General features: G+C 36.7%; 1 protein-coding gene across 1 annotated transcript; it reads left to right on the top strand.

Moving 5' to 3' along the window:
• On the top strand, window positions 1-24,060 carry LOC134278175 (crossover junction endonuclease MUS81-like). Its single transcript, XM_062760493.1, has 17 exons — window positions 1-66; window positions 1,380-1,574; window positions 1,854-1,955; window positions 2,101-2,181; window positions 2,592-2,815; window positions 3,111-3,187; window positions 3,500-3,584; window positions 4,513-4,637; window positions 4,985-5,255; window positions 5,599-5,723; window positions 5,826-5,935; window positions 6,502-6,618; window positions 8,207-8,302; window positions 17,491-17,616; window positions 17,937-18,040; window positions 22,341-22,424; window positions 23,969-24,060. Exons 1-17 carry the CDS (start codon window positions 1-3, stop codon window positions 24,033-24,035), a joined length of 2,055 nt encoding a protein of 684 aa, XP_062616477.1. The 3' UTR covers window positions 24,036-24,060.

The raw sequence follows: 24,060 nt of genomic DNA, 5'->3' as shown, positions 1-24,060 counted from the left end.
ATGGCGGCTGTCTTGTTTATCTCTATGCACTGCAGTCACGTGACACTTGTGTTAGCTTCCTTTCAGGTATTTATACTTCCTGGTCTAGAAGGGATTTAAATTACAATCTGTAGTTACGGGAGAAGTATAATGCCCTAATAAGTAGAATGCCCTGATTGACCTGGTTAAGAATCACGAAGAGAATGCTAAATGAAAATATTTTTATGAAGTTTTATTTGACATAGAAAATTGACAGGGGTATAATGCCCTGATTTTGGGGTATAATGACCTGATAACCTGATTAAATAAAAAACTATAATAAAAGCAAGTTTTCATCATATTTGATTCATTTTTCAAATCTTATTTAAATGAAAAATTAAAAAGAAGTTTTTTGATAAATATTGATTTTCAATTGCTCAAAAGCGCTTTCAAACTAAAGGGGTATAATGTCCTGATTTTTGAATGTCCTGAGTTTTGTCCCCCGCTTGAAAAGTGGGGGATATTAATTTGGGTGTGTCCGTCCGTCTGTCTTTCTGTCTGTCTGTAACGCTTTCGTTTCCACACGTTATCAACTCCCTATGGACTAAAGAAGAACCTTATTGATTTTGAGGTCAAAAGGTCAAGTTAATGAATTCGCATATTCTGTCTGTTATAACACTTTCGTTTCCGCGCGATATCTCGAGAACCCTCTGAGCTTTTGCAATGAAATTTTAAATAACAGTTCTCTGTGGCCCAAGGAAGACTCCTGATGATTTTGAGGTCAAAAGGTCAAAGTTCAAGGTAGTAAATTTACATATTCTGTCTGTGTGTAACACTATCCTTTTCGGGCGACATTTCAAGAAGATTTTGAGCTTTTGGAATGTAATTTTATACCAAAACTCCCTTGGACCTCTCACCCCTCTTAAAGTGCTTTTTTTAGTAGTATTTATTGTACTATAAGACAGGTGCTCGGTGGACTTAATATACTTATTACATCTATTAGAACTGTTTAATAAAGGTTAAATTAGACATCGTGTATTGTGTAAAATTTTGACAGTATCGAACATGAATATGTACAATAATGTGCATGACTTCATCTTCGCAAGCAGTACTAGGAGCCTGGATAGGTGTCGGATTCTGATTGGCTAAGAGGCTGGGTGGGTCAATGGAGTGCAGGTTTGACCCCAAAGACTGCTGGTTGGGTCAATTAAGTAGCCCCTGGGGTAGGGCTAGGTGGGTCAACTAAGTACAGGCCCTGGATTTCTTTTTACAGGTAACAAAACTCGTAAAATGTCGGATGATCGGCTTCAAAAACATATACAAAAAAATGGTAAATTCAAACTCCCGCGTACAAAAAAAAACATATCAGAAAGTAAATGTAAATTACCTTCTTGGTGTATTCCTCTTTATACTGCATTCAGGGAAATTCTCCACCCACAACTGAAGAGGATTCCCACACCAAACCAGCAGCCAGACAGAAACCAAAACAGAAGAACAAGGCAGCCTCTACAGCCACTGGGCCCGGCAATCAGCAGAGAGTTGTCTCCCATGGAGCGTCACATACTCTGTCTGACTTGGATAGTGAGGGGGAGGCGGTGGTCCCTCAACCCCCAAGGGTAAACATGAATTGTCTCATAGGCAGTAAGCATAAGTAATTAAAAATATACATGTACCAAAGTTTCTTGGTCCCCAGTGTGAATCAGATAGTTCATGGTATAGATACTCGTTTAATTGAAAACAAGGTAATGCATTATTAGCTGTGTAAGTGTGTACATCATTTAATACAATAGATTATTTGGAATGTTGACCACTCTACACCACAATAAACAATCTCAAGTCCTTCCCTCAGGAAAATTTGTGAAATACATGTATATGAGTTTATTTATTGACTTCAGAAAAGACAGAGATCTGGACTATCGAGTGGAGAGAGGGAGTATATACCAGCCTACAGGTCCGGTCCTTATGCCCTCCTTATCACTCTGTACAGAGACAGACAGGTATACTACCACAGTACATTATTAACCTTCTACACACCACCCAGTCAAGATATTTTGTAAGGGTATTTGATATTCATTTCTTGTTTTTCCTCATAATTGTACATGTACATTATTTTCAATATATTTAATTTTTTATTCAATTTAGTCTGCAGATGGAAGAGGATTCATGACGAAGACCGAACTCTGTAACAAAGCCCAGCCATTGGCTGACAAATCCTTTACTCTGGTGAGTTTTAAATAACAAAGCCCAGCCATTGGCTGACAAATCCTTCACTCTGGTGAGTTATAAATAAAGCCCAGCCATTGGCTGATAAATCCTTTACACTGGTGAGTGTTAAATAACAAAGCCCAGCCATTGGCTGACAATTCCTTTACACTGGTGAGTTATAAATAACAAAGCCCAGTCATTGGCTGACAAATCCTTTACACTGCTGAGTTATAAATAAAGCCCAGCCATTGGCTGAGAAATCCTTTACACTGGTGAGTTTTAAACCATGAATCCTTGCAAAGAACTTCCTCAACTATGCACATATACTGTATATGTGTATGTGTTTACAGTAGTCTGTAGTATAGTGTCAAGTTTGAAGACAATATCCCCACATAGAACCACATATGTACATGTACTTGTGTTTACAGGCAGATCCAGGTTGTCGGTACACTGCCTGGTCCTCTATGGGGACTCTGATCAAGAAAGGCCTAGTGGTGAAGGAGAGTAACCCAGCCAAGTACAGCCTGACAGAGGCGGGGTCTCAGCTGGCTCACCGGCTAGAGGCAATTCAGGCTGACGATCTCCCACTCAGGCCAGCCTCCAGCCAGAGATTACCAGTAACCCTCCCTGGACACAGGAATCAAGACCATGGGTAAGATAACTGTGTACAGGGTTATTTTACCCTGTGTTATTGTCACCATTTCACACTTACAGACAATTTTGCCCCGTTTTAAATTTGCCCATCCAATAAATTTTGATAAGAAATATTTTGTATTCTTTGATTTCACCCCGTTTTAAATCCAGCCAAATAAGGGTTTTGCAAAAGGGAAGAAAATAATATTGGGGCAAAAATTTCCCTGTATAAACAGTATGTGGTGTTAGTAGGGCTTAATAAAAAGTGAAGTAAGAATCATCAGTTCTTACATGTAATGCATTTCATTTACCAGATCACTTCAATACAAGTACGTATCAAATGAAGGGGATGAGGGGAACAAGAAAGACAAAGCAGCAGTTCTTATTGATGGTGAGATCAAAGATTGGTATCAATAGAGAAATTTACATTCTACAGATCTTTTCCTTCTCAACCACGTACAGTATTTAATAGACAAAGAGAAAGGAAGAAAAATCACTTTTGAATTAAAAAAAATTTTTTTTTTATTTTGTATTTTTTCTTTGGTCTTGACATGCTATAAAGCTGACAGGTACACATTCAATTATATTTTCACGTATGTTTATTCAGTGCATCTGCATCTTTTAAGTGCATGACTTATATAGCAAAGTAAAGTTTTAAAAAATCATTTCTGAGAGTTAGGTGTTCCACAAATTTATTTTTCAGATGATTTTGGGCTGGGATTTCTGATTAAAGTGAACTACCAGCAATTATTGTCCAGTGGGAAACGTTACCGACTTGACACCACTAGGTCTGAAAATTCATTTGTATTGTTCATAATTAATATAACTGGGCCAACGTTGATTCAATATATAAATCACATCTTTGAAAGACCTAAACAAAATTACACTTGTGTGTATTACAAACAATGTGCCAAAGTTGGCCGAACATACTACTATCAACTGATGGGACACGCACTTTAAGGGTGTATTACAAACAATGGGCCAACGTTTGCCGAACATACTACTACCAACTTGATAGGACACGCACTTTAAGGGTGTATTACAAACAATGGACCAACGTTGGGCCAACATACTACTACCAACGTGATAAGGCACTTTCTTTTAGGGTGCATTACAGACAATGGGCCAACTTTGGGCTAATATTCTACTACCAACTTGATAGGACACGTTCTTTAAGGGTGTATTACAAACAATGAGCCAACGTTGGGCCAACATAATACTACCAACTTGAAAAGGCACTTTCTATAAGGATGTATTACAAACATGGTGCCAACGTTGGGCCAACATACTACTACAAACTTGATAAGGCACTTTCTTTAAGTGTGTATTACAAACAATGGGCCAACGTTGGGCCAACATATTACTACCAACTTGTAAGTACAGTATTATAAACATTGGTCAAACGTTGGGCCAACGCCATGATTCTTCCTTCTTTGGAAACTAAAGTGAATGGAAATTGCTTACGTTGGACCAACGTTGGGCCAACATAGGAATTCCGTCATGGTCGAGAAGGTTGACTTGGTAACATTGGTCCAACGTTGGCCCAACGATATTCTCCCAACGCCAACCATACAACCTTTAACAAATGTTGGCCCAACATAGTCATGCTATCTGGGTACTTCTATATTCAGATGAAACCATTGATACATTTGATATACTTATCACAAAATTGTTTTGACTGATTTCCTTTGTTATATTGATTTTCTTAACTTTCAGGCCACTAGGTGATAATGTGTATGTTTACTTACATGAAGAGGAGGCTGTGGATTGTATTGTTACTCAGGACACACCTCGACTGCCCTCACTGGACGATTTAGAGGAAACCCCAGCAATTACTACAGGTAAGGTCAAAGGTTAATAAAGAATTCAACAATCTCAAATTAATCAGCATCTTGACCAGTTATTTTCTCATTTCTGTAAGCAATTTTAAGTGAAATATTGTGTCCCTATGGTATCCATGAAAAGATATTTGTGTAGAAATATGCAGGTAAGTGGTAACTTTAAAAAAAAATTCAGATAAGCACAAAATTAAATTTAGGTTTAGTGAAAAAAAATATACATATGCTTGTATATAAATGTTTAGAAGTGAATTTTTCATACAGATGAATATGTGTACAATGTATATTTAATTTGTCTATAAAGATTAGTTTTACATCTTAATCTTAATTATTTCTTAATTCAATTGCAGTCAAACCTACAAAGGAAGCAAAGAAGAGAACAAAGCTTCCTAAGGATGTGATGTCATCTCACTCAGCAGAGCCACAGCTTCTTTCATTCCAGAATTCCTCTCCAAAACCAGCTAGAATTTCCTCTGTCAGAACTCTTAGTCATGAAAGGGCATCAGAGAGTGAGAATTCTCAGGAGTCCACCAGTACTAGCTGTGTACCTAACTTTGTGTTCCTACCCGGGCAGTTTGAAATCATTCTGTGTGTCGACAATGCTGAATTCTATGGAAGCAGGTATCGTTTTCATACTTTGAACCAAGTTGTCGGTAATCAAAAAAATATATACTCTGTTATATTCAACCAAGTTATGAAACTAAATGTTTAATATTTCAAAGATTATAGTAAACGCACTAATAATGAATTAATTCATACAGCAAAGAGATCTTCATTCCCCAATAGTTTTAAGATATATTGTGTTAACAAATCTTAACAGATACATAATGAACTACATTGGCAAGAGAGCAAAATCATTTGTTTCTGGTGCTTCATTTTGAGCATGTTTTACTCTTACCAAGTACTTGTAATAAGTAATAACCTATTGTACTGTACAATTTATGCATTCTAATTTTACACTAAGACAAGGAGGGGGGAAGTCCTTACTCCCTGACCTCATTAAGAATGGTGTGACCTGTGACCTCAGAAAACTCCATGTGGGGGACCTTCTGTGGGTCGCAAGGGAGAAAACTCAGCAGACAGAAGTTGGTAAGGGACATAACTTTTGACTTCCTTCACATTTAATTGTTGATATTTCTGAGATGTACTAATTAAGATGATGATTGACCTTGCCTGGTTTACCTGGGATAGGGATGGATCGGCCCAGGGGGAGAGAACTGGTGCTGGATTACATTATAGAGAGGAAGAGGATGGATGACCTTGTACACAGCTGTACGGACGGCCGACTCCCGGATCAGAAGGTCAGGGTCAAATATAAAACTAACAGCTCATCTAGAGTCTAAACGAGGATCAATTGTTTACCTTTTTAGGTCACCTGAGTAACTCAGGTGACCTATTGCTATCTGTTTTTGTCTGTCATCATTCATCGTCCGTCGTGTGTTAACATTTGAACATTTTCAGCTTCTTCTCTGAAACCACTGAACCAATTTCGACCAAATTTGGAATACAGCATTTATGGGTGAAGGGGAACAAAATTGTTAAATTTTATGGTCCCAGCCTTTCCCCCCCCTCCCCCCCCTTTGGGGCCTCTTGTTTTAAAAGTACTGTAAAACTTGGATGTAAGAAAGTCACTGGGATGTCAAATTTATCTGCCTTTTAATTCTTTAAGAATTATCCACTAAGAAACACTGTAAACAGTTGGGATTTCAAAAAAAAATATCTTCAACCAAAATTGTCTTTCAAGCAAGTTTGTTATAACCTATTTTTACTGTATATTGCTTCATGTAAAAGAACCACATTCTTAAAAAATTGATTTGAAATTTAACTTTGCAGTCTTGTTTAATTTACCCACACAATTGTGTTTTAGTTCCGCCTGAAGCACTGCGGTCTGAAGAAGCCAATCTTTATGGTGGAGGATTACGGGTTCCTGCAGCACTTCAGTATCCCAGAGGACCGCATCAGACAGACCATAACCAATCTCAAGGTGACCTTTCACATTCAGTAAAACTAGATTATAAGGAAGCCACTGGGACTCATGAACTTACTTCATTATATCTGTAATTTGTTACATCTGTATAAGGAATTCATAAAATTAATAAAACTGGGGTTCCAGGATAACTTTGCTTTAACCATGTTTGTACTAAATGAGTTTCGCTATTTTACAGCAAAATACGAAATGGCGGTTAAATTTTCAATAAGCTGCTGGATAGCTCAATAGGGTATTTAATTTGGTCTAACAAGTATCACATTAGGTTTGAATCTAGGTCACAAGGTTACTCAGGTGTATCATTGGTTTTTACAGGTAAATGTGAGTTGATTTCAATGTTGTATGAAGCCACATGTATGTGCCAAAGTGTTATACAGTAAATACATGCAATACTTTTCTTTAATTGCAAATACTTTTTGCAGAATTAGTGAATGACAGCCCCCCTTTTCCATTCTTACAAAAGGTATTGTTATCAAAGTCAGGACATAGTTAGCCCCACTTTTCCCACTTAATGGATTATACATAAGCAGACACATTAACTGAATAATGTCATAAATACTTGGAATGATATAAATAGCACATATAAAATGTATTTAATTAATTATGATGAACATTTCTACACCCATCAAATTTCTCTATTCATATCTGTTACTCTCTGAAAAACTGAAATTTAAATTGATAAAGGGCTTAATTGTTTTACAAAAGAAATTATGGCTAAGATTAAGTGCTCTTGCTATTTATTCTATTCTTTACCATATTCAATTCTTATTTTATTCTTTCATATTTTAAAAAATAACATAGAGGCAAATATTAAAAGCATCACAATTACAGAATTCTTCACTGCTAGGAGAGTTAAAAACTTTTAGTTTATATTAATTATTTTTAAACCTATATTTATAAATCTAGCAAAACTATAAAATCCAAAATCATGGATAATTAGATTTTGACATGCAACAAATAATGTACTCAAAAGTTTAGAAAAACCATTATATTTGAATGCTGGATTAAGCAATGTTAAGCAGTTTAATCTTAAACATGGGTGCTGGTGCTATTGTTTACTAACATTTGTCTAAAAGAGAAATTTTACCCTGTGATATGAAATTACTTGTATGTTAATTATGAAAATAGATTACAATGTGTTTTTATATTTTTAGTGACAAGACTTGATAGCAATTCGGAAAGACAGTGTGCAGAGGATATATGCATTATTGAAGTGCTGGAATACAATTTTGCTGAAAAAAATATTTCAATTAAAGAAAAGTATTGCATGTATTTACTGCATAAAACTTTAGCACATACATGTGGCTTCATACAACATTGAAATCAACTCACATTTACCTGTAAAAACCAATGATACACCTGAGTAACTTTGTGACCTAGATTCAAACCTAATGTGATACTTGTTAGACCAAATTTAATACCCTATTGAGCTATCCAGCAGCTTATTGAAAATTTAACCGCCATTTCGTATTTCGCTGTAATCGTACATCCAATCAGATGGGCTGATGAAATAATTTGCAACTCACAACTCGGATATGGCTGAATTAATTCAAGGTTAAAAGTCAAGGTCACTTTTATCTTACAGGTCATTGATGGTTTTCAAGTAAAGAGAACAAAAAATGTGAAGGAGTCTGTGGCCTATCTAACAGTGATGACACGCTACCTTCAGAGTTACTACAAGGTGGGTACTATCATAGAGTCTGTGGCCTATGTAACAGTGATGACACGCTACCTACAGAGTTACTACAAGATGGGAACTATCATAGAGTCTGTGGCCTATCTAACAGTGATGACACGCTTCCTACAGAGTTACTACAAGGTGGGTACTGTCATAGAGTCTGTGGCCTATCTAACAGTGATGACACGCTACCTTCAGAGTTACTACAAGGTGGGTACTATCATAGAGTCTGTGGCCTATGTAACAGTGATGACACGCTACCTTAAGAGTTACTACAAGGTGGGTACTATCATAGAGTCTGTGACCTATCTAACAGTGATGACACGCTTCCTACAGAATTACTAGAAGGTGGGTACTGTCATAGAGTCTGTGGTCTATCTAACAGTGATGACACGCTACCTTCAGAGCTACTACAAAGTGGGTACTATCATAGAGTCTGTGGCCTATCTAACAGTGATGACACGCTACCTTCAGAGTTACTAGAAGGTGGGTACTGTCATAGAGTCTGTGGCCTATCTAACAGTGATGACATGCTACCTTCAGAGTTGCTACAAGGTGGGTACTGTCATAGAGTCTGTGGCCTATCTAAAAGTGATGATATGCTACCTACAGAGTTACTACTAGGTGGGTACTGTCATAGAGTCTGTGGCCTATCTAACAGTAAAGACACGCTACCTTCAGAGTTACTACAAGGTGGGTACTGTCATAGAGTCTGTGGCCTATCTATCAGTGATGACACGCTACCTTCAGAGTTATTACAAGGTGAGTACTGTCATACAGTCTGTGTCCTATCTAAAAGTGATGACACGCTTCCTTCAGAGTTACTACAAGGTGGGTACTGTCATAGAGTCTGTGGCCTATCTAACGGTGATGACACGCTACCTTCAGAGTTACTACAAGGTGGGTACTGTCATAGAGTCTGTGGCCTATCTAACAGTGATGACACGCTTCCTACAGAATTACTAGAAGGTGAGTACTGTCATAGAGTCTGTATCCTATGTAACAGTGATGACACGCTTCCTTCAGAGTTACTACAAGGTGGGTACTGTCATAGAGTCTGTATCCTATCTAACAGTGATGACACGCTTCCTACAGAGCTACTACAAGGTGGGTACTGTCATAGAGTCTGTGGCCTATCTAACAGTGATGACACGCTTCCTACAGAGCTACTACAAGGTGGGTACTGTCATAGAGTCTGTGGCCTATCTAACAGTGATGACACGCTACCTTCAGAGTTACTACAAGGTGGGTACTGTCATAGAGTCTGTGTCCTATCTAACAGTGATGACACGCTTCCTACAGAATTACTACAAGGTGGGTACTGTCATAGAATCTGTGGCCTATGTTACAGTGATGACATGCTATCTTCAGAGTTACTACAAGGTGGGTACTGTCATAGAGTCTGTGTCCTATCTAACAGTGATGACACGCTACCTTCAGAGTTACTACAAGGTGGGTACTGTCATAGAGTCTGTGGCCTATGTAACAGTAATGACATGCTATCTTCAGAGTTACTACAAGGTGGGTACTGTCATAGAGTCTGTGGCCTATGTAACAGTGATGACACGCTTCCTACAGAGCTACTACAAGGTGGGTACTGTCATAGAGTCTGTGGCCTATCTAACAGTGATGACACGCTACCTTCAGAGTTACTACAAGGTGGGTACTGTCATAGAGTCTGTGGCCTATCTAACAGTGATGACACGCTACCTTCAGAGTTACTACAAGGTGGGTACTGTCATAGAGTCTGTGGCCTATCTAACAGTGATGACACGCTTCCTACAGAGTTACTACAAGGTGGGTACTGTCATAGAGTCTGTGGCCTATGTAACAGTGATGACACGCTTCCTACAGAGCTACTACAAGGTGGGTACTGTCATAGAGTCTGTATCCTATCTAACAGTGATGACACGCTACCTTCAGAGTTACTACAAGGTGGGTACTGTCATAGAGTCTGTGGCCTATCTAACAGTCATGACACGCTTCCTACAGAGCTACTACAAGGTAGGTACTGTCATAGAGTCTGTGGCCTATCTAACAGTGATGACATGCTACCTTCAGAGTTAAGACAAGGTGGGTACTGTCATAGAGTCTGTGTCCTATCTAAAAGTGATGACACGCTTCCTACAGAGTTACTACAAGGTAGGTACTGTCATAGAGTCTGTGACCTATCTAACAGTGATGACATGCTACCTTCAGAGTTAAGACAAGGTGGGTACTGTCATAGAGTCTGTGTCCTATCGAACAGTGATGACATGCTACCTTCAGAGTTACTACAAGGTGGGTACTGTCATAGAGTCTGTGGCCTATCTAACAGTGATGACACGCTTCCTACAGAGTTACTTCAAGGTGGGTACTGTCATAGAGTCTGTGGTCTATCTAACAGTGATGACACGCTTCCTACAGTGTTACTACAAGGTGGGTACTGTCATAGAGTCTATGGTCTATCTAACAGTGATGACACGCTTCCTATAGAGTTAATACAAGGTGGGTACTGTCAAAGAGTCTGTATCCTATCTAACAGTGATGACACGCTACCTTCAGAGTTACTACAAGGTGGGTACTGTCATAGAGTCTGTGGCCTATCTAACAGTGATGACACGCTTCGTACAGAGTTACTACAAGGTGGGTACTGTCATAGAGTCTGTGGCCTATCTAACAGTGATGACACGCTTCCTACAGAGCTACTACAAGGTGGGTACTGTCATAGAGTCTGTGTCCTATTTAAAAGTGATGACACGCTTCCTACAGAGTTACTACAAGGTGGGTACTGTCATAGAATCTTAAAGATTTTTTATAGATTGCTGTTTTTACTATTTTATATTCACATATCCAATTCGATTTTTGTTTTAAGTCACCGTACAACTCTTGTAGAGTTTTAAATTTACCATTTTTGTTAAAAAGGTCTTTAATATGTGTTATCCCACTTTTGATCCAATGTTTAAAACATATTGTTTTGTTTTCATATTTAAACATATTATTATTCCATATTGGTTGTTGAGCAAAACTTACATTAGACAATTTTGTTTCATCTATGTATCTTTTGCAATCGTTAAAACTGCAAAATATTTCTTTATAAAAAACCGGAAGGTTTGAAATGATTTGAAAGTCTGAGGGTTTTGTCTCTGATAATGTTAATAGATAGTTAATATCAATATTAAGGCGATTTAAATATCCTCTTACTATTTCGCCGATTATACTGTTTTCTTTTATTAAATATCTAGTCCATGCTGCCTTTAAGGCCTTAAATTTCAATTCAATATCTATCACACCTACTCCACCATCTTCCTGTTTTCCGATCACAGTATCTCTTTTAATCCTATCGCGCTTTTTCCATATAAAATTAAATATACTTTTCTTAATTTGTCGAGTATGTTCGGGATCGGGCATTGGTAATATAGAAGCCATGTATATAAGTTGTGACGTAGCTAAAGAGTTAACGACACATGCTTTTCCAAAAATAGTCAATTTTCTTTTTTTCCAAGATTCAAAGAGTTTTTCCATGTTTTGAAAAGTCTTTAGCCAGTTCAATTCATAACATTGAATTTTATTATGACCAATGAATATACCTAAACATCGAACAGCATCATTTGTTACCTGGATACCTTCTATGTTAGTGTATTTATCTATTAGACTACCCAATAATATACATTGTGTTTTGCTTATATTGACCTTTGAACCAGCGTGTTTACAAAAATCATTAACAGTCTTAACTGCAACCTTCAACGAAGATATATTTTTTAAAGCCAATGTGATATCGTCTGCATGCTGAATATTTTTAATATCCCTTTTCATATTTGAAACATTGATACCTTGTATTTCATTGTTAGTTTTTATTTTTAAGGCCAGTATTTCTGCCACAAATAGATACAATAGAGCTGAAATAGGGCATCCTTGTCTAATACCTCTATTCATGCTACATGTTTTAGAAATCCAACCATTGTTTTTAATTCTGAATATTGGTTTATTATATAGAATTCGGATCCATTGAAGAAAATTATCACCGAAGTTAAATTTTTTTAAAACTTGAAAAAGAAAATTCCACTCAACCGAATCAAAAGCTTTTTCAAAATCTAAAAATAATAATATTCCGTCTTTTTCATTTTCCATGCAGTATTCATAAATGTCTAAAATCAATCTTGCATTTATACCTATGTAACGACCTTTGATATATGCTGATTGTTCATTACTAATTAATTTATCTATGACGCATTGTAATTTTTTTGCGAGAACAAAAGCTATAATCTTGTAATCGGTATTTGTTAAACTCAATGGTCTGTAGTTTTTAAGGTTATTCTTGTCTCCCTTTTTAAATAAAAGAGTAATAAGTGCCAATCGCTGAGAATATGGTAATTCGTCTTTTTCAAATACAGTTGACAACACATCGTAAAAGAGAGGTCCAATTTTGTTCTAAAAACATTTATAAAATTCCCCTGGTAATCCATCTAATCCGGGAGATTTGTTACTTTTTAAATTGTATACCACATCCGAGCATTCATCAAATGTTGGAAATGTGTCACAAAACTTTCTATCGCGATCATTAAGTTTTGGACATTCAATGTCTTTTAGATATGAAGAAATATCGTTTCCATCGACAGATTTGCTTGTATATAAGTTTTCGTAAAAAAGACACATTTCTTGTAAAATTTCACTATTACTTGCAAAGGTTTTATCATTCTTTTTTAATTCAGTTATTGTATTATTCGTTTGATGTTTCTTTTCTAGACCTAGAAAGAAACTGGTATTTCGCTCTCCCTCACTTATCCATTGCGCTTTTGATCTTATTTGAGCTCCTTTAGCAATTTTATCATACATTGCATCTAGTTCTTTTTCTAGTTTTCGCTTTTCATTCATATTAATTTCTAGACTAGGCAAAGATTCAATTTTATCGATTTTTTCCTCAAGCAGTTTTATTTTGTATTTTATATTATGTTTGGATTGTTTCGCGTATTTAATAGAGTAATCACGTACACTTATTTTAAAAGTTTCCCATTTTAAAATTGGATCTAGCGTTTCATCAATGTTGTTAAATAATTCCTCTATACCTTGTTTGTAATCATCATTCTCAAGGTGAGATACATTCAATTTCCAGTAACCTACACCTCTATCTAATTTATTCAGATATAAAGTACATTTAAGATATCTGTGGTCACTTAATCGAGTGTTATTATTATGAGTACCAGGAATTCGTCTGACAATGATATTTTTTACATTTTTTATAAAGTCTTTACTTACAAAAATATAATCAATCCTACTCTTAGGACAATTTTCTGCATCACACCAGGTGTAACCGTTATTATTAGGATTCTTATTAAGCCATACGTCGACTAAGTCCAGTTTATTAACCAGTTTACTTAATTTTTTATTGGATTTGTCATTTTCTTTATCAAAATTGCAATTGAAATCACCTCCTACTATGATTGAACTATCTTGCGCAGAGAACGAAGAAATATATGTGTTTAGAGTTGATAGGAATGCTAATCTATCTGACTCTTTGTTAGGTGCGTAAACGTTAATAATTGTAAATAAGTCACCGTCTATTTTTGCATTAACAAGAATTTTCCTACCGTCATTAGACTTATGAACATTTAAAATATCTACATTACATTCTCTTTTAAAAAGAATAGAAACACCTCTACTATAGGGAGAGTCTGAAAAAGCATGAATTATTTTCCCATTCCAATTTCTATTATAGTTTTCTACATGTTTTTCCACAAAATGTGTTTCTTGTAAAAGTATTATATCTATTTTACATTCTTCTAACCATGTAAAGATTTTTGCCCTTTTTTCCGGCGAATTAAGACCTCTTACATTCACCGAAAGTAAACTTAAATTTTCCATTTGTCTGGTGGATATAAATGTATAATAATTTTATGAAAAAGAAACGGGGGGGGGGGGGGGGGGGGGGGGAATTTACGTCTTATCACTAAAAAGTCAAAATAGAACATACCAATTCAATATAGCATTTTTAAAGTATGCCAAAAATGTCTGTAAATAAATATAACTAAGAACATACCACATTTCATGCAATGCTGCGCCAGTCTGATCGGAGATAAAACAGTTACTTAGACGTATCATCACCGGAACTCTCCGTGTCAGGTTCATCACTATCGGACATTTCTCTCAGCTGATTAAGCATTTGCGGTATTGTTTTTTGTTTCGGAAGATCTTTTTGTTTTTGTTTTCTTTCGTTTTTTGCTGAATCGCTAAGCTTTCTTTTCCGAACCTTTCTTGCGATTTTTTTCATGAGGACACCAAGAATGTTTTTTCCTGGCCATTGTTCGGGTTTGGTGTTGCATGTACCATCCCGGTCAAGCCCTGAGCCCCATTCGTTGTTGTATGTTGTTTCGACGAATACTGTCGACTGCTTGGAAGTGCACAATTTATCGCGGAAAACAGGGACCTGGACACATTTGTTTTCCAAAATCTCCTCCATAACAGCCTCCTTGGTAGAAACCCACTGTAACTCTGAAGATAGCATGTCATCACTGTTAGATAGGCCACAGACTCTATGATAGTACCCATCTTGTAGTAACTCTGTAGGAAGCGTGTCATCACTGTTAGATAGGCCACAGACTGTATGACAGTACCCACCTTGATGACACGCTACCTTCAGAGTTACTACAAGGTGGGTACTGTCATAGAAACTGTGGCCTATGTAACAGTGATGACACGCTTCCTACAGAGCTACTACAAGGTGGGTACTATCATAGAGTCTGTGGCCTATGTAACAGTGATGACACGCTTCCTACAGAGCTACTACAAGGTGGGTACTGTCATAGAGTCTGTGGCCTATCTAACAGTGATGACACGCTTCCTACAGAGCTACTACAAGGTGGGTACTGTCATAGAGTCTGTGTCCTATCTAACAGTGATGACACGCTTCCTACAGAGTTACTACAAGGTGACTACTGTCATAGAGTCTGTGGCCTATCTAACAGTGATGACACGCTTCCTACAGAGCTACTACAAGGTGGGTACTGTCATAGAGTCTGTGGCCTATCTAACAATAAAGACACGCTACCTACAGAGTTACTACAAGGTGGGTACTGTCATAGAGTCTGTGGCCTATCTAACAGTGATGGCACGCTACCTTCAGAGTTACTACAAGGTGGGTACTGTCATAGATTCTATGGCCTATGTAACAGTGATGACATGCTATCTTCAGAGTTACTACAAGGTGGGTACTGTCATAGAGTCTGTGGCCTATGTAACAGTGATGACATGCTATCTTCAGAGTTACTACAAGGTGGGTACTGTCATAGAGTCTGTGGCCTATGTAACAGTGATGACACGCTTCCTACAGAGTTACTTCAAGGTGGGTACTGTCATAGAGTCTGTGGTCTATCTAACAGTGATGACACTCTTCCTACAGTGTTACTACAAGGTGGGTACTGTCATAGAGTCTGTGGTCTATCTAACAGTGATGACACGCTTCCTACAGAGTTACTACAAGGTGGGTACTGTCATAGAGTCTATGGTCTATCTAACAGTGATGACACGCTTCCTACAGAGTTAATACAAGGTGGGTACTGTCAAAGAGTCTGTATCCTATCTAACAGTGATGACATGCTATCTTCAGAGTTACTACAAGGTGGGTACTGTCATAGAGTCTGTGGCCTATCTAACAGTGATGACACGCTTCCTACAGAGCTACTACAAGGTGGGTACTGTCATAGAGTCTGTGGTCTATCTAACAGTGATGACACGCTACCTACAGAGTTACTACAAGATGGGTACTATCATAGAGTCTGCGGCCTTTTTAACAATGATGACATGCTAACTTCAGAGTTACTACAAGGTGGGTACTGTCATAGAGTCTATGGCCTATCTAACAGTGATGACACGCTACCTTCAGAGTTACTACAAGGTGGGTACTGTCATAGAGTCTGTGGCCTATCTAACAGTGATGACATGCTACCTTCAGAGTTACGACAAGGTGGGTACTGTCATAGAGTCTGTGGCCTATGTAACAGTGCATGATGGCACACTGCCTTCAGAGTTACTACAAGGTGGGTACTGTCATAGAGTCTGTGTCCTATCTAACAGTGATGACACGCTTCCTACAGAATTACTAGAAGGTGGGTACTGTCATAGAATCTGTGGCCTATCTAACAGTGATGACACGCTTCCTACAGAGTTACTAGAAGGTGGGTTCTGTCATAGAGTCTGTGGCCTATGTAACAGTGATGACACGCTACTTTCAGAGTTACTAGAAGATGGGTACTGTCATAGAGTCTGTGGCCTATGTTACAGTGATGACACGCTACCTTCAGAGCTACTACAAGGTGGGTACTGTCATAGAGTCTGTGGCCTATCTAACAGTGATGACACGCTACCTACAGAGCTACTACAAGGTGGGTACTGTCATACAGTCTGTGGCCTATCTAACCGTGATGACACGCTACCTTCAGAGCTACTACAAGGTGGGTACTGTCATAGAGTCTGTGGCCTATCTAACAGTGATTACACGCTTCGTACAGAGTTACTACAAGGTGGGTATTATCATAGAGTCTGTGGCCTATCTAACAGTAAAGACACGCTACCTACAGAGTTACTACAAGGTGGGTACTGTCATAGAGTCTGTGGCCTATCTAACAGTGATGACACGCTACCTTCAGAGTAACTACAAGGTGGGTACTGTCATAGAGTCTGTGGCCTATCTAACAGTGATGACACGCTACCTTCAGAGCTACTACAAGGTGGGTACTGTCATAGAGTTTGTGGCCTATCTAACAGTGATGACACGCTACCTTCAGAGCTACTACAAGGTGGGTTCTGTCATAGAGTCTGTGGCCTATCTAACAGTGATGACACGCTACCTTCAGAGTTATTACAAGGTGGCTACTGTCACTACTGTGATCTTACTGATCTACATGTACATGGATTTGTCCCATCTCAAAATAAGAGGGTCAATGATTATCAGTTGAAACACTACAAGAAGACATGTCTCTTCTTTTTTTGCAAAGTGCTTTAGCTCTATAAGGAATGTGAGTCAGCGGGATTATTACAGAATTAAGAAAGTCTTAATGGTAACCTCATGACATCACTTTTTCCTCTATTTACAAGATGTAAAAACTAATACGCCGGTATAAAAACAAACAGGAAAATGCAGACATCTGAACTTTACCGTGGTATTCAATTTCAATTAGAATATTTGGATCAGATGACAGAAGTTACCTTTTCTTTAGAATAAGACACTCCATGCCTGTAGCATTGACGACATCAAAGAACAGGAGTGGAGTAACGACATAAATGACCGAGAAATCAGACTGATGGAGTTTGGGGAGTTTAACCAGGGGTCTGTCAAGTCTAGGGTAAGAGCAGATTTCAACCTGAAGTCAACACTCAAAAGAAAATTTTACATACTTAGGTATTTTGGGCAGCATAGATTTAAGCTTCTCTTTATAATGTATATCTCAGATTTAGCTGGATGTGTTGCGAGAGAAATTTGGTGGGGGCTGGCAGTTACTTGCTCCTGAGATTGGTGCTTTCATTTTAAATCTTAATTTTGGTTTTCCACATGGAATTTATTTTTAAAAAGTTATCTTTATTAGAGGAAAACTCTTGAGAACTTTGGGGAAATTGATTTTAGTTCTTTCTATCAGAAATGTTTTAGATGCATGTACATTTGTAGAATCTGAGTGTTCGGGACATGTTATGTAAACAGCTGAGTAAAGTGAGTGGGATATCTGGAGAGAGGGCACAGGCTGTGACTCAGATCTACCCCACAATAAGTCAGTAAGTAATTCAAATCTAACCCACAATAAGTCAGAAACTCAGATCTAACTCATAATAAGTCAGTAAGTAACTCTGATCTACCCCACAATAAGTCAGTAAGTAACTCAGATATAACTAAAAAAGGCAGAAACTTAGATCTACCCCACAATAAGTCAGTAAGTAACTCAAATCTACCCCACAATAAGTCAGTAAGTAACTCCGAAAAGTAACTAATAAACTCAGATATAACTCAAAATAAGTCCATAACTCAGATCCACCCCACAATAGGTCAGTAAGTAACCTCAAATCCACCCCACAATAAGTAACTCAGATCCACCCCACAATAAGTAAGTAAGTAACCTCAAATCCACCCCAGAATAAGTCCATAACTCAGATCCAGCCCACAATAAGTCAGTAAGTAACCTCAAATCCACCCCACAATAACTCAGATCTACCCCACATTAAAATAGTAACTCAGTTCTACTCAACATTAAGTCAGTAAGTAACTTTAATCTATCCAACAATAAGTCAGTAAGTAACTCAGATCTACCCCACAATAAGTCGGTAAGTAACTCTGAAAAGTAACTGATACTGTAAACCAAGTATCATACGCGTGCGATAAATATCTGCGAGTTCCGCGAGTAACCTCTGCTCGTGGATATTTATCGTCGCGAACGAGTTGTTCATTATATTCCTATGTTATGATTAGAGATATTTGCCCTTTTTTAGCTCACCTGAGCCAAAGGCTCAAGTGAGCTTTTCTGATCAAAATTTGTCCGTTGTCTGTCGTTGTCGTCGTCGTCGTTGTCGGCGTTGTCGTTGTAAACTTTTCACATTTTCATCTTCTTCTCAAGAACCACTGGGCCAATTTCAATCGAACTTGCTACAAAGTATCCTGCGGTGAAGGGGATTCAAATTTGTTCAAATGAAGGGCCACGCCCTATTCCAAGGGGAGATAATCATGAATTAGAGAAAAAATAATGGCATTATTAAAAAATCTTCTTCTCAAGAACCACTGGGCCAGGAAAGATGAAACTCATGTGGAATCATTTTCAGGTAGTGTAGATTCATGTTTGTTCAAATCATGACCCCCGGGGGTAGGGTGGGGCCAAAATGGCCGATCAAAGTTTTACATAGTAATATATAGGAAAAATCTTTAAAAATCTTCTTCTCAAGAACCACTGGGTCAGGAAAGATGAAACTCATGTGGAATCATCCTCATGTAGTGTGGATTCAAGTTTGTTCAAATCATGACCCCCGGGGGTAGGGTGGGGCCAAAATGGCCGATCAAAGTTTTACATAGTAATATATAGGAAAAATCTTTAAAAATCTTCTTCTCAAGAACCACAGGGCCAGGAAAGAAGAAACTCATGTGGAATCATCCTCATGTAGTGTAGATTCAAGTTTGTTCAAATCATGACCCACGGGGGTAGGGTGGGGCCAAAATGGTCGATCAAAGTTTTACATAGGAATATATTGGAAAAATCTTTAAAAATCTTCTTCTCAAGAACCACTGGGCCAGGAAAGATGAAACTCTTGTGGAATCATCCTCAGATAGTGTAGATTCAAGTTTGTTCAAATCATGACCCCCAAGGCAAGGGTGGGGCCAAAATGGCCGATCAAAGTTTTACATAGGAATATATAGGAAAAATCTTCTACTCAAGAACCACTGGGCCAGGAAAGATGAAACTCATGTGGAATCATCCTCATGTAGTGTAGATTCAAGTTTGTTCAAATCAAGACGCCCTGGAGAGTTGAAGTTCCCCCACCCCCCAAGTAAACTTTCAGTTCTGATCTGATATGTGCTTTTTCCTAGCCAATTGCTCAGGTGAGCGATGTGGCCCCTGGGCCTCTTGTTTTGAAAACCGATCCCGACACTACAATTGGTAATCACAGAAAAACTTGATTGTACTGAATGCAGTTAAAATTTAATTACAAACATTCAGTAAAATAGATAAATGAATGGCAAATCTAAAACTATTTGTCTTAAAATGATTAAAATGTCAATAATTATATATATTAGCTTGTGTTATTATTGTTCATTTATTGTCACAGACGAGTTAGAGATAGCCTGGTTAATTACGACTAATCATGGCCCAGTCATGCTGTGTCCCAACCATTTATGATAATTGCCCTTTGGCTATGTAAATTTTGGAAAGCGTCGATTACCCAATTGGTACTATTGAGAGTTTTAAATCAACTTTAATCTCCTTGATTTTTCCAGATTTTTATTCGAGCGGCGTGAGTAATGAGTAAGAAGTATATTCATGGTAACATTTTACCCACTTTAGGGGCGGATATAAGATTTTAAATGGACGCAATGCTGTGTTACAACGCACTTTGAAAAATTACGCACTTTGAAAAATTTTTTCAAAGTGCGTTAAATTTTGGGACTTAGTCAACGCACTTTGAAAAAATAAAATTTCTTTTCAAAGTGCGTTAATATGGACCATATTAACGCACTTTGAAAAAATGTGTATGGATTTGTCAATATTCCTGTCAATCTCAGGTATGATAAATAATTGAACCTGTTCGATAATTTTTCTGTGAAGAGGTCACGCACTTCAGGATTTGAAAGTGAGCGATTTTGATTTTTCCATACTTTGAAAATTCTTTCTCGCTTAAATGCTTTACTGTACTTAATTTTCTTTTTCAAGTTTGCATGCATTTTATGTTACCTTAAATTTATTGAAAGTTTTCAACGTCATACCAGTTATGTAAACACATATATTTGGGTGTAGCATAGGCATCAGTACCGGAAAGGGGGTTACATGTAGGCTTATAAATATTTTTCAAAGATATACATAATATAAACATGTATGGCACGCCAAATTCACAAAAATAAGATAAACCTAGTTTCACAATTGATAAACTTGGTTTATCGACTGTAAACTATAGTTTACAAATCGTAAACTATAGTTAACGATTCGTTAAGTATAGTTTTCATCTGTAAAACTATATTTAACGGTTGTGAACTATAGTTTACGAATGATAATCTAAGTTTACCTGTCTGTTAAAAGTGTTAACAATAGATTTTGTTGCTAAAAATAGATTCACAGTTGTAAACTGTAGTTTACAATCGTAAACTATGGTTAAGAGTTGTTAATCATAGTTTCACAAATCGTGAAACTATATTAATCAGATCGTTAACTATAGTTAACGGTTTGTAAACTATAGTTTACAAATCGTGAAACTGTATTTATCATATAATCTATGTTTTGCAATCGCAAATGATAGTTTTCGGTGTTAAGTATAGTTAATGGTTGTGAAACAGATTATCGCGTTAGCTATAGTTTACAGATGTAAAATATAGATTAACTTTGCAAACTATAGTTTATAGTCCGTAAACTATAGTTTACAACCGATAAACCTAGTTAGTTTATCGATTGTGAAACTATGATTATCTCATTTTTGTGATTTTGGCGTGCCATAAACATGTATGCATTAAAAATTGGGGCTTACCTGTGGGGTCAACTTTCAATTTGCTACCGACGGCTATTTACAATGTTTAGGAAAAAAAGAGTTGGGATGAGAGACCTTCTACTCGTCTTCTCTTTGTTCTCAAAGAGGTTAAATGGGTTCATGTAAATTTAAAAATGTTTTTCGAAAGATATAATTATTACAATTTGATTTCCTCTATTACTAAAATCTAAGTCCAAAATTTTTATTTTCATACATATCTTTTTTTCAAAGTGCGTTAAATGCCTCCATGGTAAAAAATGTTTATGTGCATTCTTAACGCACTTTGAAATTTTTTTTCAAAGTGCGTTGAGAGTGTAAAAAAATTGACGCACTTTGAAAAAAATTACGCACTTTGAAAAATTTTTTCAAAGTGCGTAATTTTTTCAAAGTGCGTTGCCACAATGCACAGATAATCGCGGAAATAAATCATCGCAGATTAGTTCTCTAGCGGTCAGTCGTGAATAAAAAATGAAGCGTATAATAATTGGTTTACAGTAACCTCAGATATAACTCAAAATAAATCCATAACTGAGATCTACTCCACAATAAGTCAGTTACTGAAATTTACCCGACAAGAAGTCAGTAACTCAGATACACCCTCAATAAGTTGGTAAGCAATCTAGAACTCAGTAAATAGTGTTAATGAATTAAAGAATTAGTCATTTTCATGGTGTAAATTTTGATAAAGTACATTGTATATTACAGATTTTAAGTAAGTCAAAAACTCAGAGCTTGGATTTCATTTCTTCTATTCATGTTCAAAACAGTACAAGGACTTTATATACATGTCCTTACATTTAGTTGTACACATGTCCTTTCTTTTTCTACATTTTGTTTAATATCCTATCCTTCTTTACAGCTTACTGGAGGCCTACAGATCCTGTCCCAACAAAATGGCAGCAGAGCGACTACTTTCCACAGTCAAGGTCAACAAGTCTCTCAGGTATGTGTAAGAATCACTCTTACAAAAAAATTCTTGTACTGTCCTTGATTTTTTTGCCCCACAATATTATGGCCAACATGTCCATCTCCCATTAATCAAATACTGAGAGATTAGAGAAATTCCACAGTCCTATTACTTTCAATGCTTGAAAAGGTAGCACATTGTTTTGGGTCTATATGTCAGTAAAATAAATGTTTTTGATATCTTGAGAATCATTTCATGAGGTGTGCAGAAATTTTAAAAAAAATTATTTCCCTTTTCTATCCATAAGCAAAATATTGAAAAAATAAGTTTTTGCCTTTTTCTTGGTATCTCAAAATTTATTAAGAGTATTCACCTAAGGTACACTTGAACTGAAATCTCAAGCAAAAAACACCCAATACTTTTATAAATATTTGACTTTACTGTAAATTACAACAATTAAATCAATGGCATTTCACAGATATAAAAATTAAAAAAATAGCTCGTTTATTAACTGGCTCCAAATTTAAGACCATAGAAACGTAAATACAAAACAAAGAAAAACTGGATACCAACACCTTGAGGTTAAAATTGTGGAAGATTCTCACGTGTGGATACCGAAATATATTCAATAGGGTCTGTAAAGTTGTAAATTTAAAGATATGAAATAGATCACCAACTTTTTTGAAAATGCAGCAGTATATTTAGTTGACCGGCTTTGACCGGGGACGGTCATCATCAGAATGAAAACATTTTAATGCCTTTAAAGGCCACATCCTAAGTACATTTTTGAATTAAACAAACTTTGATATAACCTACTTGGGAATATTTCAGTATCAAATAACGTAAATTAATTGTGATTATTTCTCGATTAAATACAACCGTGTATCCTTTTTTTTCCACGGTGATCTATTTTTCGCCTTTTTTTGCGATCATTTTTAATTCACAAAATATAAAACCTGCAGAAATTATTTCAGCTAAAATGTGACATAAACATTACCATTTTAAACAAAAAAATCTTCAATCATAAAAAATAACTTACGCAAAATATAAATGGTACTTATCTGGCCCCTTTTTCGCAAAATTCCAACATGCCAAAAAAAAGCTTGATATACGATATTTCCATATTATATGGAAGCATCATCAGATAGCATACAAATTATGACCAATTGGGATAGGATTGGGCAGTAATATGTCAGCTAAGTTTTACATAAGAATTGTAGGGAAAAAAAATATCATGAAGAACAGAAGGGCTTAAATTACTAGTACTCATATGAGCTCAAGCCCTATGGGTCTCACACTTTATTTTTTCAACTACAAACTGTCAAGTGTTTAAATCAATATGTTATAGAAATTGAGTCATTTAAAAAAAACTATACAGCACTGGTTTTTAAAGCCAAATAGGAAGTTTTAAATACATGTAATGAACAAATTTCGAGAGTACTCAGAATCCACTTAAGACAAATTGTTCTATACATTTCTTTTCATGTTACAGTACAAATATACATTGGATGGGCCATTCATATCCTGTTAACATATATTTCTAACTTTTCATGATAAACAGTTTGGGTTATTATTTACAGGAATTTAGGAATGAATCCAAGCAGACTTATTCATCAACTGTACTCCACAGAGGGGCCACTAAAGTGACAATTTACCAGACATCATCTCAACT

This window comes from Saccostrea cucullata, unplaced genomic scaffold (genome assembly GCF_032062105.1).
Source record: "Saccostrea cucullata isolate Sc308-1 unplaced genomic scaffold, CSIRO_AGI_Scuc_v1 ctg3017, whole genome shotgun sequence".
Taxonomy (NCBI): domain Eukaryota; kingdom Metazoa; phylum Mollusca; class Bivalvia; order Ostreida; family Ostreidae; genus Saccostrea; species Saccostrea cuccullata.
This window is presented reverse-complemented; position numbering and strand designations above follow the sequence as displayed.

What these genes read in the sequence shown, in the direction of transcription:
- LOC134278175 (XM_062760493.1), top strand. Translation starts at nt 1, where the DNA reads ATGGCGGCTGTCTTGTTTATCTCTATGCACTGCAGTCACGTGACACTT. An exon ending in AGCAGCAGTTCTTATTGATG is followed by an intron (nt 3,188 to 3,499) that starts GTGAGATCAAAG and finishes TTTATTTTTCAG; the next exon opens with ATGATTTTGGGCTGGGATTT. An exon ending in ACCTTCAGAGTTACTACAAG is followed by an intron (nt 8,303 to 17,490) that starts GTGGGTACTATC and finishes CCTTTTCTTTAG; the next exon opens with AATAAGACACTCCATGCCTG.